The sequence below is a fragment of the Colius striatus genome, chromosome 2 (assembly GCF_028858725.1).
Source record: "Colius striatus isolate bColStr4 chromosome 2, bColStr4.1.hap1, whole genome shotgun sequence".
Lineage (NCBI taxonomy): Eukaryota > Metazoa > Chordata > Aves > Coliiformes > Coliidae > Colius > Colius striatus.
This window is the reverse complement of record NC_084760.1, coordinates 23,989,369-24,007,459: the sequence shown is the minus strand read 5'-3', so window position 1 is coordinate 24,007,459 and position 18,091 is coordinate 23,989,369. Positions and strand designations below refer to the sequence as shown.

At 36.4% G+C, this 18,091-nt stretch overlaps 1 protein-coding gene across 1 annotated transcript in view; it reads right to left on the bottom strand.

Annotated features, from left to right (window-relative positions):
- Positions 1-18,091, bottom strand: part of CSMD1 (CUB and Sushi multiple domains 1) — a 1,065,186-nt gene that overhangs the window by 717,445 nt on the left and 329,650 nt on the right. Inside the window, exon 3 of the mRNA XM_061989487.1 lies at positions 17,083-17,195. Within this exon, the coding sequence (XP_061845471.1) occupies positions 17,083-17,195 (113 nt within the window). The remainder of the gene's footprint in view (positions 1-17,082; positions 17,196-18,091) is intronic.

The window sequence follows — 18,091 nt, the reverse complement described above, 5'->3', positions numbered from 1 at the left end:
TGAATTCTAAGATTAAAATAAATTTCTTCTATTATACATAGATACTACATTTTAAATGTGGTTCAATCTTTTAAGTATTGAAAATTAAGTATATAGGATTCTATAATGTTTTAACACTTATACAAAACCCATATAAAATAATTGTAATTCAGGTCATGTAACGTTTCCATCAGTCATGCCTCTCAGTCCAGGCAACTATTACTTATCAGAAGCCTTCAAAGGAAAATGTTCAGATGGGCACTGATTAGAAAAACTAGCTTTTTTCTTGGATGAAAAGTCATCAGGATGAAGTTAATTGAGGTATCAGGGACAAGCAAGTCAAAAGTTAAAAAACGGTCTGTGGCTTGGGGAGAAGGAGTCTGTAGCCATTTGGGAGCAACGTCCATTATCTTTTCCCATCCAACATGCAGAAGTCTTAGCTGAATTCAGGTGCAATAGAAATTACCTTTGCATGTCTCAGTAGGTTTTTTAGTTGTTAAAATTTCTTATGGGTCTAAGGTTAGATTGAATATCCCCATGTATTACATAAAACTAAGTTTCTTATTCTCCTATGGTACTTTTTAATAAAAAAATTCAAAATCCCTGTAATAGAATCAAACTAATTAGACTTCTATAAAGAGAAAGAAGCTGCTGACAGAATAAAGTGACTTAAAAGCTAATCCAGAAACCAAATCCAGGATTTAGCCACTGATTGGCCACTCAGACATTGATTCACAATTACTCTCTGAAGAAATAAAATCTCAGAATGAGGATTTTGCAGTGGAATCCTTTTGGAAGTTAAAATTAAGGAGAGAGAGAACTTGAGGTTAAGTTTCTAAATAGAAAGAAGATCACAGAATCACAGAATTGTTTCAGCTGGAAGAGACCTTTAAGATCGAGTCCAGCCTTTGTCCCAGCCCTATCAACCACTAGACCATTTCTCTAAATGCAACATCCAATCGTCTCTTAAATACCTCCAGGGACGGTGACTCCACCACCAACCTGGGCAGCCTGTTCCAATGCCTGACAACCCTTTCAGGAAAGAAATTCCTCCTAATATCCAACCTGAACCTCCCCTGGCACAACTTGAGGCCATTTCCTCTTGTTCTATTGCTTGCAATGATGGGACTACATTGATTCAGATTGTTTCAGATGTTAATTTCCAGTGGATACACTCTGATTGTATATAGACAGTTTAAAGTTCATGAAAAAACACTGAAATTGCAGAGTTAATGCTTGGTAAAGAATATCAGAAGACGTTTCAGGTAATTCATGTGTTAAGTCAACCTCAATAGCAGTAAATAACATCCTTGTTTTCAATATTCTATAAATTACATTGATCTAACATGCAGCTACTTGCTTGATTTCTCAGGAAAAACACAAAACAGTGTTTCATCAACACCATCAAAGATTCTGACAATCAGTATGAGTTGCCTTCACCATGCCTCCTCGACACTACTAGGCACATGATCCATCACTTTCTTCAGAGCTGTTCAAATTGAGTGCAGTGGCTAGAGTCCAGACCCATCCAGAGTCAAGTCTTTAAAATTAATACAAGCAATCTATTGGGCTTCTGAAGGTAACACCCATAGCTCTGTCACTTTAGGGAATGGCAGTATGTTTGATTTAAATTAATAGAAATATTCCATATTCTGTTTCAATTTGGGTCTTTTTCCAAGCAAAAGGAGAATTGAGAAAATGCACCACTATGTCTGAATCTTCCAAGTAACTTGGTACTTCACAAAAAAAATCAATTTGGTAAGACTTAACTGAAGAGAGGATTATGTAGCATGTCTTAAAAGTACGATAGGCCCATGAGATTCTCAATTAAAATCAACCACTTCTTGTTCTAGGGAGTACTTCTCATCTGAGAAAGCAGTCAAAAGGTGTAACCTGCATCTGCTCAAAATATTTTGTTTTAAGAATATTTTAGAATAATAGATTTCTATTAATAATTCTATTTAGGATACTGGAATGCTAATGCAAACTGAGCTATGAAAATATAAAATACAGTTCATAATACTTCAGATTTTCAAAGTACCTCAACAGCAAAAGGAAGAAATGGATTTAAATTTCCAGCAGAATGAAAATTCAAACCACAAACCATGCAGTCAATATACATATACATGTCATGTTCAGAATGAAGTGTGCAAGCATTATAGCAGTAGTCAGCAGATGGTGCTGTTATACATAGTGACAATTTTTTTTCTTTTTCCTCTTGGTGCACAGCAACAAGTATGCTCATCTGCTCCTGGGTTTTTTGTGTCAGCCACACATTTTTTCCTCTCTACCTTGATCAAAGTCCATTCTTACAACATATCTGTTTTGAACTAACCTGAACCTCCCCACTTTACTAACTTTAATAGAAAATGGGATTTCTGGAGTTTCACACAAGTACGTTTAGCAATATGCTGTGCTGGTTGGGAAAACTATATTGGAGAAAATCAATATGAGAAGGAAACTGTGTTACGCCATGTTTATTATCTTATGTTTTCCTCCTCCCTTACTAATTTCTTCAGTTGTATCAATTCATCACACAGTGACTGCTGATCTCTCAGAGAATGTGCTGCAAGTTTGCATAGCATAGCTTTGTTATCATACCTTTTGTTATTTCACACAGTTTCAAATCTGCTAGAGTTGGGTTTTCTTACTATGTATAATGTATTTTAAAAGCCAGTAGATACTCTAAAAGTTCTATAAATATTCATGGAAATACTTCACACAAGAACACAAGTAAATTTAACTTACTCATGGGTTGTTCTAATTTGCACAGGTATACCTACAAATTTTAATAGTTCATTTTAATGATTACATCTTCAGGCCCAAGACCACTCCTAAGACCTCAACCAAAATTCCTAGTGCACAGGAACTTACAGGCTGCATTACACCTTCTTAGTACACCTATAGTCTTATTATCTCACTTTCTGTACCTGTTGCTTTCAATATTGTGCCATAAACCACTTAACCTTTTCATCCAGTTTAAAATACAGTGATCCCGAGTTGATGCCACTGCTACAAAAAAAAAATCCCCAAACCCAACAAACAAAAACCAAAAAAAAAAAAAAAGGACATCAAACAAAAAACACAACCACAAACAAAAAACAACAACTGCTTTGGGATTTCGGGCTCTGAATCAGATTCCAGGAAAAACGAAAAAGAAATATCTGAGTGTAAGTAACCAATTTCTGAATTGACAGTGAAGTTTCATGAACAAATGCTTGAAATTACTAAGCCTACAAGGAGTATACTTCTCATTTCTTTCCACTTACATTCCTCATCTCTAAGACCACAGTATCCACCATCTAATGTGCAAGTCGAATTGCCTTTAATACAGAGCTTATCTTTAAAGGAAATGAGTTAGTATATAACTAATAAAAATGCTAAGTGTAAAAAAACTTCTAGAAGTAGAAATTAGGGTCAGCTAAAACAACATTATTTTGAAGTGCTGAGTATGATCTAAGTACTGCAAAAAGCATTGCCACCTGACCCTTTAAAAAGTGATTATGACATTTGCAAGACACATAATAAATACATCTAAAAGTTATTTCAGCTTTTGTTTCATTCTCAATTTTATTTTAAAAGTTACATCTTAAACAGGAAAAAATCGCCACTGACAAGCAGGCAATGAGGAAAACAAAGCATTCTCTTTAAAACTTGCAGTTGTTATTGAATTCAACTAGCAGGTCCCAATAACAACATTGCTCAATCTGAAGAGACTGAACTCAATTAATATCTGAATTCTCACATTCAGGGGTGGTGGTTTTTTCTCCTTTCATTTAAAGCTTAATTTGACAAGCAAGTCATTTTGCATTTAGTTTTCATCATTATTTAAGTCAGGAAAGGATGATAAGCAAGTAGGATTTGGGCAAACATGAAAATTATGACCAAAAAACCCTCAAAACCAAGCACACAAAGCCCACAACCAAACACCACAAAAATCCAACCCAACAAACCATAATGCTGGAAAGACTCTTTTCTTTGACAAGGTTAATCCTGATCACATGGTGCTGAATATGTTTTAGTAGCTTGCCATTGCCATTTGCTAAACTCCTACAGCAGAGCTAACTTGACAGCACTGAAAAGTACTTCAGTATCCTACGCACAACAGCTGTCCAATCACCCACTGCCTATTTTTTCCCCAAAATGCAGCTCCTCAAAGCTTTATTACAATTGGCATTTTTAAATAAAAATATGCAGAATAAAATTTTCTAAATCAAGGAAAAAAAATATGGGAGGAAAAAAAAAAGGCCCAAAACCACACACACAAATCCAGTTTCTGTCACAGCCGTATACCGTATCAGAAACTAAACAAACAGGCAAGTAAATACACCCTCATTCATGGTCAGTTTAGAAGTCCACTCTGCTTACAAGAACATGGGACCTGAATCTTTGGCCTCCCTGTTGGTATCCACAGTCACCTAAGAAAGGTGATACTTGGCCAAAGTTTCCTCTGCCAATCCTGGGGAGTTGCACATACAGAATACATTAAGTTAGCTGCATCTTTTAAGGAATAAGCAAAATTTCACACATTTTTACAGCTGAAAGCTCTGTTTTCTCACAAGCTTCTGCCTCCAAAACCAGTTTTTCAACTAAAACCTGAAGTGAGAAGTGGGACGCTGCCCCATTTTGTTTCAGGAAGTCTCATGACTTCTCTCTAGCCTCCAAAATAAAAGATTCCCAAAGGAAAAAACCACAAAAAAACAAACAAACAAACCAAAAAACCCAAACAATTCAAATCTGTAGAGTATATAAAAGTGATCTTAGAACATTCTAAAATAAACTACATTTCAAGTAAGAGTGATTTGCATTGAGACAAAGCGTGTTTTGCTAATAAAGGTCCCTTCAGTTCAAATGCTGACTTTCTATATAGGCAACCTTGGAAGAATATAGGGATGCTGCTCAGGAGCATAGGGATGGGATCATCAAAGCTAAGGTACAGCTGGAGCTGAATTTGGCAAGAGATCTGAAGAGAAAGAGCAGCTTCTACCAGTATGTTAGTCAGAAAAGGAAGACAAAAGAAACTGTACTCCCTCAATAAATGAGACAAGGGATGTGGTAACAACTGACATGCAGAAGTCTGAGGTACTCAATGACTTTTTTTGCCTCCCTGTTCACTGGCAATTGTTCTTCCCTCATTTAAGTGAGATGCATCTCAGGAAACTGGCAGATGTAGTTGTTACGCCACACCATCATATTTGGAAAATTATGTCAGTCAGGCAGAGGCCCCAGTGATTGTAAAAATGGAAGCATCACACCAATTTTTAAAAAGGAGGAACCTAACTACCACCCTGTCAGTCTCATCTGACCATTGTGCCTGGTAAGATTACAGACTAGATCCTCCTGAAAGATATGTCAACACATACAAAAGGCAGTCAGCTGATTAGAGGCAGCCAACACAGCTTCAACAAGCACAAATCGTGCTTGACTAATGTATGGAGACCTTCTATGACAAAGTGACTACACCAGTGGTCAAGAGAAGAGCTACAGATATCATCTACTTTGACTTCTGCAAGGCCTTTGATACTACACCTCATGACATCCTTGCCTCTAAACTGGGAAAAATATTAGTTTCACAGAGGGACCATTCAATACAGTAAAATTTGTTTGGATGGTCACACAGCAAGAGTTGCAGCCAATGGCTCAACATCCAAATACAGCTCAGCGAAAAACAGCATCTCTCAGGCAACTGATACTGCTCACTATCTTTAGTAGATACAGGGGGATTGACTGCACCCTCAGCAAGTCTGAAGATGACACTAAGCTAGGTGGTGCAACAAATGGAAGGGATGCCATCCAGAGTGAACTCGACAAGTTGTTCGCATGGACCTATTTCTCCCTTACACAATCCATTAAGGCCAAGTGCAATATGCTGCACTTGGGTCAGAGTAGTTCCCACTACCAACATTGAGAGCAGTGCTGTGGAGAAGGACTTGGAGATAGTGGTGAATGAAAAATTGAACATGAGCCAGCAGTGAGCGCTTGCAGCTCAGAAACCCAATTGTATCCTGGGCTGCATAAAAAGCAGCATGGTCAGCAGGCTGAGGGAGGCAATTCTCCCTTTCTGCTCTCATGAGACTCCAACAAGGGTATTGTATTCAGGTCTACAGGCCCCAGCACAAGAAGGTCACAGACCTCTTAGAGCAGGTCCAGATGAAGGCCACAGAAAGGTTGGAATCTCTCCCGTAAAAAAAGGCCAGGAGAGTTTGAGCTGTTTAGGTTGGAGAAGGGAAGGCTCCAGGGAGATTTCATTGAGGTCTTTCAATACTTAAACTTGTAAAAAAAATGGAGGGAGACCTTTTAACAAGGCTTGAAGTGATAGGGCAAGCGATAGGGTTTTAAAGTATTGGGTAAATTTAGATTAGACACGAGAACTTGTTTTTTATGAGGGTGGTGAGGCACTGAAACAGGTTGCCCAGATGGTGGATGCCCCAGATCAGGTTGGATAGGGATTTGAGCAACCTGGACTAGTAAATGATGTCCCTGCTCATTGCAGGGGGAGCTGGAACTAGATGGCTTTAAAGGTCCCTTCCAATTCAAACCATTCTATAATTAAAATGCTCAACTTGTGAACAGCTGAGTTAATCCTTTAGATTCTATTGTAAAGTATAAGCCTCTGCTTTGAGCTGATTTAACTCAACATAGGCATCTACTGGTAACTGACTTTTGAAGTACTTCATGTTTATAATCATTTATGACTAGCTCTGTAGGTGGCCATAACAGATTTAAGAAACTACTCAGTTGAGGTCCAAACTAGCTGACTGGTAAATTGATCAAAGATTTCAAAGTCAAAAGTTCCCTGGATGATTTTTGAAAAGCAGAGGCACAGGAGAATACATGCACAGAGACAGTAAGTGATGAGATAGAGCCTCGGCACTCAGAGAGCCTACAACTATAAACAACTCATCCATGGTCAGATCTGAACAAAACTGGTTTTAGGATTAAAAAAAAAAAAACAAAAATCAAACCCAAAATGTAGTACTAACATGTATGAGACACCATATTAAGTAAATATGGGTGTGATAAAGAAACCAAGGAAGAAAGAGTAAAAGCATGTAATTGTCTTAGCAAGTAAGAATATATTCAAGTGCATCCCAAAGTGAGGAAGAAGAAAATATCAAATACCAAACCCAGAGAAGGTTAAGCATAATACTATAAAAAGGAGAAGCCAAGTATGCATGCAACTATTTTAACTGCAGTTATTTTTTTCTTTTCTGCAAAAAAATTAATCTGGACTAATAATGATTTGACACCTCTGACTTATATTACACTTAAATCTTGGGTTTACACACAGGCACACACACAGTGTGTTGGTTCTTTCTCCATTAATAAGATTTTGTGCATCCAAAACTGCCATGTTAACAATCTTATAACTTCAGGTTTACAATCCACTGACAGCATAGAGATAGGCCTTGTCTCATTAAACAAGCATTTAAAAAAAGGCAGAGATCTAATGAAGTCACAGAGACTATGTGACCATCCATGCCTTCTATGACTCTTTTCAGGTCAATCCAATAAGCCAGCTTCGAAGAACCTTAAGGCAAGTTTTCTTGGAAGTATACCATGCATGAATAATTCAATAAATTCATTAGGAAGTCTTTCAATACATGCAAGATGAAAGACTTCAAAGTGTTGTAAGTTAGAATTGAAGGATGTAAAAATAAAATATAGAGTTAACGAGTACTCAAAGCAGTTTGCAGACTTGTAGCAACATGTATACCTAATGAAGTCAGTGAGACTACTTGGGTGAATAAACACTATGAGACAGGCAATACACAAAGTGGTCCTATAGTATTGTATGAAAACATTAATTGTTAGATACACAAGGTGAAGATTATGTGGTAGATTTTAAAAACTATCAAAAGTTCCAGTTAAAAAGTGCCTGGCATTATGTGTACTACAGTCAGTTTACTCCCTTTCTTCACAATTCATAGGTAAGCAACTTGCTAGTTACTTTAGTCATTACTGAACAAGAGCAATGCCTCAGTCAAAATTCAATCAGGATTGTTTCGATTGTTGCAAAGTTAGAGATATCTGTCTTATCTCAATTACAGAAAAACATGAAAGGTTATGTAAACAAAGTCTTCAATGTATGGGATGAATAAGAATAACAAAGTAATTCAAAGTACAATTAATAATGGTTTAAACTTACATCAGATATGATGAAAAGCAAAGTATGTGAACATATTTATAGTCTAACTATATAACATGGCAATTAACGCAGCTTTTAATTAAGTCAGGATAACAGCTGCTGGTTGTAGTAACATGGCAAATTCCAGTTTCTATTTTCTGGTCCCCTAATCCACTAGTTTTATTCTGGAAATATTTATTCCGTCCTGCAAAAGTCTACACTCTTTGCCAGTTTACAGGAATAAAAAACCTGCAGACAATGATACGAGATGAAATGAAGATTTTTCACTTTTATTTTTGCAACAAGAGACATACAAAGAAGTTATCAATACTAAAAAAAAAAATAATTTCTCTTCAGCCTAATAAAGGCAAAAAATACAGTTTTCATAATAAAAAGTGACTACTACTATAACTAAAGGACAGTAGCTAAAAACAATTAAAGGATTATAAAGACTACTACAAACTAGAAATGAGACTAGTATGGCTCAAAATGCACTTTTATTTTCTGAGATGAAAAGCCCAATACAACTTTCCCTGTTTTATACCAGCCAAAGGAATAAGCTATAGTATGATTCTGAGTCATTAGAAGCTAGATAAGTGTCAGTTGCATTTCATTTGGGATCGCCTCATTAATGGGGATCACTCTGAAGGTAAGTAAACAGTACTGAATGTAATCTCATAATTAGAAATAAGTAGGATTTAACTCTTCAGTTAGATAGAAGTCTGGGGTAAGTGCATCAAGAAATATATTCCAAGTAATTTGGTAATGCACACAAGACACTAGCAATATTTTAATTTCCACATTGATAAAAAGACTACATCCAGAACTGAAATCTCAGTCAAAATGAAGTTTAAACATAATTAAGACTCTTTCTTCACCTATTGGCATGCTGATATTTAGTAGTAGTTCCTGGTTTAAATTAATTTAGAGTGTGGGTAGGGAAAGACAAAGGCTGATTAACTGAAATCTTACCTCCAGCAAATCTGTAAGGCTATGAACAGAAGTACTTATACCCCCAAATCCCAGTTGGCTGTAAAATAGAACAAGAAATAATACCAGCTCTACTGAGTCACGTTGCACGGCTTGTTGTTTCAGAAAAGCACTTGAAGAAAAGATGTATTTCATATATTCCTTAAGTGAATTTAAAAAAAAAAAAAAGAGCAACATCACCATTCCAGATTTATGGGAGTTTTGACCTCATTTATTTCTCAGACTTGTTGCATTAAGAGAATGTATTTTAACTTTAAAAATTAAAGTCCAAGTAGAAGAACCAAAGCATTTTGAAGAGAAGCAGCAAAGCTAGCCTTTTTCTATTCAGCTCCTATCTTTTTAAGCTCTTCACAACATATTGATTTGTAAGATTATTAGATCATGCTGCATATCTCTACTGGTTTCAGCTGTGACAAGTTGCATTTCTTCATATTATCTTGTATGTGGCTACATTCTGGATTGGTGATGAAAGGAGTGTTGGTAATAACAGGGATGTTTTAGCAATTCCTGAGTGCTCACACAGGCCTCCTCTGTCCTGCCAGCGAGTCAGATGGTGTAACAGAAGGCGTTTGGAGGGAACATGGCCAGGACGGATGACTTCAAATGACCAAGGGGATATCCCATACCATACGACATCATACTCAGCAATAAAACTGAGTTTGGGCAGGGCTGCCATTGCTCAGGGATGTTTGGAGTGATGGCGTTTGTCTTCCTAAGTACTCATTACATGTGATAGAGTTCTGCTGTCTGGCAGATGATTGCTCATGGGAAGCAATGACTGAACTCCTTATTCTGCTTTGCTTGCATGTGCCAACTTTGCTTTACCTATTAAACACTCATCTCAATCCACGAGTTTTCTTGGTTTTACTTTTCCAATTCTCTCCTCCATTCCACTGAGAGGAGGGAAGCAAGTTAGCAGCTGTGTGGTGCTTAGCTGCTTACTAGGTTTAAACAATGACAACATCTTAACACTGATTCAGATTCGGGCAATTAACGCACTAAAAGAATTTTGACATTTAAAAAAAAAAATCTCTGAAGTACTTTTCAGAAGTTACTATTAGTCATACAAATATGTACTAATGATGGTAGATAAGAAAGAACATGAAACAGGGTGTTAGTATCAGCACAGTTGGGATGATTACCTATTCAGATATAGATTAGATTCTCCAGAAATATGGTACTCAATAGCAGAGAAATGAAACCACTGTACTGAGTTACTTAGGCTAAAGAGAGAGAGGGGAAATAATCCTTTTACGACTGATTTTCCACTTTGGTTTTCCATACTAAATACTAACATACTATGCTATCTGGCTTAGAACTGGCACCTCAGTGTAGTAGTACAGAGGAACAACTCCTTAATGTTTTCCTTTGGAAGCCCACTTTTATCAAATCATTCTCATATTGACTCTGTGATCTCAAACAGAAGCATAGGCAAGAGTTTTGTGGAGGGAGGTTATGAGCCCACTAAATTATTACAAGGTATGAACCACCAACACCAGTTTTTATTGTCCTTGGTGTGTCAACCAGTAAAGACAGTAGGTCTATGTATCAATAACTCACTAGAAAGCACAAAATAATCCCTTACCTCCTAAATCAGAGGCAGTCAAAAAGAGAGTTCCCAGAAGATGTTTCAAGGCATGTAATTTCCTTTCTAAGGGCTACTATGTACACAATGGCTGTCTTTTTTTTTGTTTGTTTGTTTGGTTTTTTTTACAAGATTTCTGAATACATGCAAGGTAAAAAATAATTTTCCTTCTGTGTTACTAGGTGAACTATTTTGGCATCTAAATCATTGATATTTTAGACTATCTATCCGAGGTCCCACATAACAGTCCCACAGCACCATCAAATTTCTCTGCCCTGAGATCTTGTTGTTAAACACTATTTCAAGGTCTTCAGCTGATAAAAATTAAATCTATACTCAAATTCATTCTCAGAAAACAATTACTTCCATTATAAAGAGGTGCAAGTACAAGTTTCATCTTGCATTTACTGTATATCAGCATTTACTGTAACATTCATGTTAGTTTTGTTTTTCTACTAAATAAATGCTGAAAGGCAGTTTGTGCTTTTAATGTTTGAAAGGATTAAACTCAGATTAAAAGTTACATTGCTTCTTTCTCCAAACATAACAGTAGAGAAGGGAGTAGTTACAGATTTGGGAAAAGTGATTCCTTCCTAAAACCTACAGAAGATATAGAAGAATCACATAGGTCTCCATTATATGTTCATTATAATCTTTTGGACCTCTTCAGAGCTGGATATGCTAATCCACCGAGGTTCAGGAGTCATACTCAAAGTCTCTAATCACTTGAACAACCAAAATTAACTACTACCTAACAGATAACACAGCAGCTATGATTAAACTATAGACATTAGCTGGCAATATCTGCAGATTTTGGAGGCTCCTCATCTCCCACTGAATAGATGGAGATTGTTAGGCACACAAGTTGCATAAAAGTTGTCATTTTCTCATCAACTCTACTTCCTACTCTCAATCTGAAATATTTGCTCAGATTATTCAGTTTGGTTTGTACATGTCCGTTCTCAGGGCATAACCGCTCTCATCACTGCATAGCAGTTTGCTGGGAGAACTACACAGTCATTAACTAATGCAGTTAGACTCATAAGCAAGTAGGAAGCACTGTCACGTACCCACTCAGTAAAAAACAGACTTTTACTCTTCCAAGAGTGCAGGAGAGGTATTTTGGTACTTGAGGGAAACAAACACAAACAAAATCCAAGAAATATTAGCTTGAGTCTAGACTGGTCTACTTTGACTGGAAAATCATAGTCTCAGCAAAATTATCTTAGTAAATTTACAGAATCATTAGAGGAGATCAATGTTTCCAAGTTGTTTGGTGAAGTGTTTAAATTTTTTGGTGTTTTAAACAGTTCAAAGTATTGAACTATAAAAGAAAAGGAGAAAGGAAAAAAAACCACCTAAAATAACAGATACTCAGGGAGAACAGGAGCAGCAAGAGGAAATAAAAAAGAAAATTTCTTCAAAGACTTTACACTATGGAAGTGTATCACTACTTTCTCCTGTTGATGCTGAAAGGGATTTAAAAAGAATCTTTAGGGAAGATGCATAAGGCAGGATAAGATGACTGCCACTATAAATGTTAATGCTGGGTGTGAGCAGAAAGCTTTGAGAATTCAAAGAACAAAAGAAAAAAGGAAGTATGCCCTGAGGGTGGATAGGATATAGAGGGACCTGCAAGAGCTCTTCCTTTGGCAAAGAAAACCTGCTGTTATTGAACAGAGGTCAAGAAAAGGTACTATCACACATCAAGTCCAGTACATCTGGCTTGCTGTTGAAACACTGTCCACCGATTTTACAATATGTTTTTGTTAGAAACAAAACTCACCACACATACAAAATCGAGATAGCTTGAAATAAACCAAAGACTGTGAACTTGGGGGAAGTTTAATGCTTAGTGGCCGACACTAATGTAGAAAAAAACCCATGACATTTCATTTTACACTGATGACTAACAATTTACTTCAAATTAAGTTTTTCTACATTCAGTGGATTTTCTGCACTTGATAACTGGATTCCCTGAATGGTAGGCCACATTAGTTTAGTAGAAGGAAGATCATATAACAATTCTATCATGCATTCCTCACTGAGTATACATGTGTACAACATTTAAGATATTGCTGTCATTTAAAAAGTTGGTGGTTCTTTATTTACAATCACATGCAAGTGCTCTGCATGGGAGGAATACTTGCGACTTTCCAAAGAAGACTATAACCATATAGCAATGCTGAATGTTTACTGCTGTTTATAGCCCTCAAAGCACCTAAACAGTTTGTTAATCTCACTCTAGAAGATAGAGAAGAAACTGATTTTAACAAGGAATTAAAACAAAATTGCAGAAATCACAAGCACTTTGTTATCCTCCCCATGCAACTCCCACAAAACCTGAAAGTGATTTATATAATGAAAAGCACTATCAATTAAAAAAAGCAAACACACAAAAATAGCCACAGCTTACAGAAGAATACATCCCTCAGCTCCCAGATCCCCTTGCTTTAAACTTAAATTTAGTAATCACCCAACCATGATGACAATAGTCAGTAAATCGCTTACTACATTAAATTGACAAATTCTATGAACTAGACTTACTACTTGCGAAACGTATAATTCTTTTCACTGATATAATCATGTGTCAGAAAAATACTGTATTTCCAGAAAAATAAGAATAACTCAAGCTTTCATCTGTACCAGAAGTTTAGAGTGCTGACATAATCACTGAGGAAGACAGAAGTAGTATCAGTAAAAATGCTAGGAGATTCTAAGAAATGGGAGTATAAATCTAGTGAAGTAATGACACGCTAAAGAAATCTACATTTCAGCCTAAGAGCTCAGCAACTGCTCAAATACACCAATGTCTTCTTAAAACTAGATGGCTCCTGGTGGTCTATTCCCACAAAATCATAATATTCACATGGTATATGACTGACAGTAGGCTAACTCTGTTAAGTACAAATAATCTTCAAGGGCTTAGAGCACCTGAATGCTGTTTCACTAGTTTAATTATCAGTCTATATATTGTAAAAACACAAAGGATTTGATTATGTTATTGCTGCACAGGAAGTGAGGTCATAAATCAGAATCTCAGTCCAGGGGCTGGAATGTAGTATTTTCTCTCTGCTAGGGATACAAGAGCAGGTGTAACTTCATAGGCTGTTCAGCAGTCCTTGAAGTGGTGCATATGCCTTCTTTCCTGGTTCAGTGCCTAACTCTCATTCACCAGGGAGTGTGAGTTAGTCAAAAAGAGCACTCTGCAGGCAATAGCTGTGAAACCTCAAACAGCAATCCGTTTGCTCTGCAAAGGAGAACCTCAACACAGGATGAGAATCTAGCCCAGTCTTAAGTCTTTTGAAAGATAAGTTATTGTTGTCAAAACGCTAGCTTTTTACCTACATGAACACATTTCAAATACTGACTTTCAATAGAAGAGCTAATGTTCAAGACACTAATCAGTCATTTTTAATTGCATGAAACCAACAATCCTAATTAGATAAAACTTTCCTATTCAGAAGTGGCCTGCCACGAGAGTTAATATAAAAAGCCAAATCACTAGTTTAGCAGCTTCCTAGAATATGTAAAGTTGATGTAAATTAGTTCCATCATTAGTCCTAATATTTGAATTTTCCAGATCTACTTCATCTGCCACTGTAAGACAAGTGGTGCAATTCCAGAACAACTCCTTTGCATGTCTTTGCATAGTGATGAAAAGTGTTGGGTTTTTTTCCTGCTCCCAGCCCATTAGATTTCCTTCACTTTTTAATATTGTGGACTTTCCTCCTTCTTTACAAAAATTACTTACAGATCACTCCCCCAGGTGCCATTGAAAAAAATAAAAATCCAGATTTTTTTTGTTAAACATACTCTCGCTAGCTGACACACAGTTAAAACTTCTCTCCAATTAAGATGTTAAAACAGCGTTTCTCAAACTCTACATTACGACCCCATAGTGTTCCAAACTCTTAGGCAGCAGCACTAAGTATCACTTCAATGCTCCCCATGCTTCCAACAGAACAGTAATTCACTTACTCAAGAGCAGAATGAAAGAGTTGGCTAAAAGCAGGGATAAGCAGAAGCTTTCATTAAGGGCAAACCAGCTTAAGGATGAGTAGCTGGCACAGTGATTATAAAGACTTCCAGTGACTGGTAATATCTGGTCTGTTATTCCCCTATCCCAGAGGAACTTATCACTTGCCTACTCACAAAACTACATACGGCATAGGAGCCAGACAGGGTCATGATATAAAACAAGTAGTTAAGTGACTAGTTACAGGAATTCTTAAACTATGGGGCTTTAGTAACTTAATGGGTCATTACAAGAAAAATCACCACAAGCCTACACAAAAACAACAAACCCCTTACTTCTACAAATCCTTGTTAAACCTTGAGTCCCCCCACCTGTCTGGATATTGAGATGCTGTCACTTGAACGACATTCACCACTTCTTCCAGAGTTGCATGTCGTGTTTTTAAGTCAGTTTAAAGCTTATGGACAATGCTAGGTTTACAGCACTAAATCTGAAAGGGGGCAGTGTTGCTTAACCAGAGAGAAGTGCTATCTGTCAACGTTAATTACAGCTCTTCCTGCTGGGGTTTCTTTACAAAAAGTAGGCCAGCAGGAAGTGTCATTATGTTACAGCCTGTGGCTCTGTGCATGTGTTCTTAAGTTGACAGTTAAGAAACGTCCTTTAGTATTCTTCATTGTCTTCTTCAATATGAAAAATAAAACTACTCAGATTGCATGAAAGGATGAAATATGCTACCATATGCATCTGCTAGAAGACAGGTATGTAGAAAGCAACTTCCTACTAAGGTAAGAAAAAACAGTTCCTGGTGTGATCATGATTTCTGATGTTCTTTTTCAACTTACCTAATAAAACGTATAAAGACTATTAAAACAAAACTTTCATAGCCTTTCCTCACAGCCCTCATCTGGGTTAAAAAAAAAAAAAAAAGACTGATTAGATGACTTACCAGGTGATAAGGCTTTGGAGGACAATAGAAGGGAGAAATAGTACCAAGAAAGGACATACTGCTTAGCTACCCCATCCCAAACAGAAAAAGCAAAACCAAAAAGACATTTGGGTTGCTCATGACAACTGCTACACATTTCTTTCAGACCTAGGTAACACATTTGATAAGGATAGTGAATTTGAAATATATTTAAAAAAACACCAATCAAATTTGAAATACAGAGATGCATCAATATGGAGTAGATTTAAGTATTGTCAAGAGAGGTAAAGTTTCAAGGGACTATAAACAGTTCCAGGAAAAATGTCATCAAAGTTCACCGAGCATTTGAAGAAACCTGTGGTCTCTTAAGTTACTTGGACTTTTTCTCAAGTGGTGACCAATGTAATGAATTTACTCATTTGCAAATGCTAGTTAAGTAAATAGATACAATCAAAGCACACTGCTTTATAGATTCAGAGTTCCTATGTTGACCCCATCCGTACAATTATTTCTTTAAAATTTGATCACTTGACTAGCTATAGGCAGCTTTTGCAGTAAAAACACTATCAGCAAAGTATTGTATCTATGAAACTACAGGGGAAAAAAAGGCTTTGCATTTCAGTAGTAATGTGAAACCGAGCTTTCTGCAAGTTCTAGCATTCAAAGCCCTGCATTTTCTGTGAATAAACAGTATTAAAAATACCAACCACAACAATAAACCACTACATGCTCAGAAAGCAACCCTAAACTTACACTCAAAACACCCTCATTTTCCAACAATACTAAGCAAGTGATTTAATACCATTTTACCTGGTAACTTGCCCAAACAAAGGTTGCATATCTCATAAAGCCTTTTGTCCAACTCAAAGTGTTAGGTAAATGGTGTCAGTCCAATTTTATGGGCCTAATCCTTGGAAAACACTAAGAGACATTAAGTGGTTAGCTTTATTTTTTCCTCCAGAACTGTAAAGTCATCACTAACATCTCTAACATCTTCCATGGAGGCAGCTTTCCATTGCTTTTTTTTGTTTTGTTTTAAAATTTATATATAGATATACACACACACTTATTTTTGTCGTCATTGTTTTTGTTTTAATTTTCCACAAGGAAAATATTATGGACTGATTTTCAAGACCAGTTAGCATCTGTATCTCCTCTCATTTTTATCATTACACTCCTTAAGTTAGGCATTGCCTGAAGAAGTTGTCAAAAGAAATAATTTAGAAAACAATAAGAAAACCATTTAAATGCAAGTAGTTGCAAATTCAGTTTTGTAAGCCTGACAAATCAGATTAAAAACTAATAAATTCCAGGAGAAATTAAATTAAGCTAGATTTCAAAATCAAGTCTACAGTCATGATGTAGTAATATTTAAGTACATCATAAAACAAGTCTATGCAATATTCACCAATGACTCAAATCCTAAACAATTTATCAACATAAAAACCATGTACCGCGTAGAATGAAGACCTGGTAGGAAAAGAGCTCTTTCTTACCTTCATAGATGGCTTTGAAGCCTTGGGCACTGACAGCAAAATCTGTGGTGAAACAGAGGGTGAGGATAGATCCTGTGCTTACAATAGATGATGGAAGCTGAAATCCAGATAACCTGTATAATAAAAAGGTACAAGTTATTCTAACTTTTAAAATAAAGATGCTTGTCACACCTAGTGATGTTCATGTTCCTACCTCCAAACTGCCAACACATAACACTCTTTTCCTTGATGCAGTCTAAACTTGCACTGCAGAAATTTTTAAACCCTATTTGTTTACACATCTGTGCACTCAGAGAACACTGAAAGACAGACCCACTTGTAATCTATTGAAGACAAAGAATTTTTTGATAGGATTAATTTCAAGATGACAGGTAAATTTAAGACATCTAGAAGTAGATAGTCAGGCCTTGACTCACAGAGCACTATTAGACATGGCATGGATAATCCTGCATGTCCTCCAGTTGCAGTTTCCAAAAAAGCATTCCACATATTCAGTGTCATATACATTAACTAATCAGAAAACAAAACTAAATTCAGCCCAAACACTTCCACTTAACTGTTTGAGGAAAAATTACATTTCCCATCTTACTAGCAAGCTTACCTTTACATACAAACCAGAACTTAAGAAAAACTATAATAACATTGCAATACTGATTTCAAGATAATTTCCCAAAACAAATGTTTTTATTCATTTTGAGGAAAAACAGATGGGGAAAAATGTTTACATCCTTTATTGAAACATCACTAAACACAATTTGTTAGACCTAGCAGACAGTAGCGAGATGTTGGTTTCTTAGTCATTAACTTCACATAAGTAAAACAAAAGGCAATGTTACTGTCCCACAAACCTAAAACTATCCTGGCAGCTTACATCACAAGCTAATTTCTGTAGTTTACAGTAGGGGTACGTGATCCACTGCATATAGGACAATGCACCAGAAAGCCACCTTTTGTCCAAATTTCACCTTGAATGAGCTTTTTGAATTCAGACATTGAAACAATTCATTTA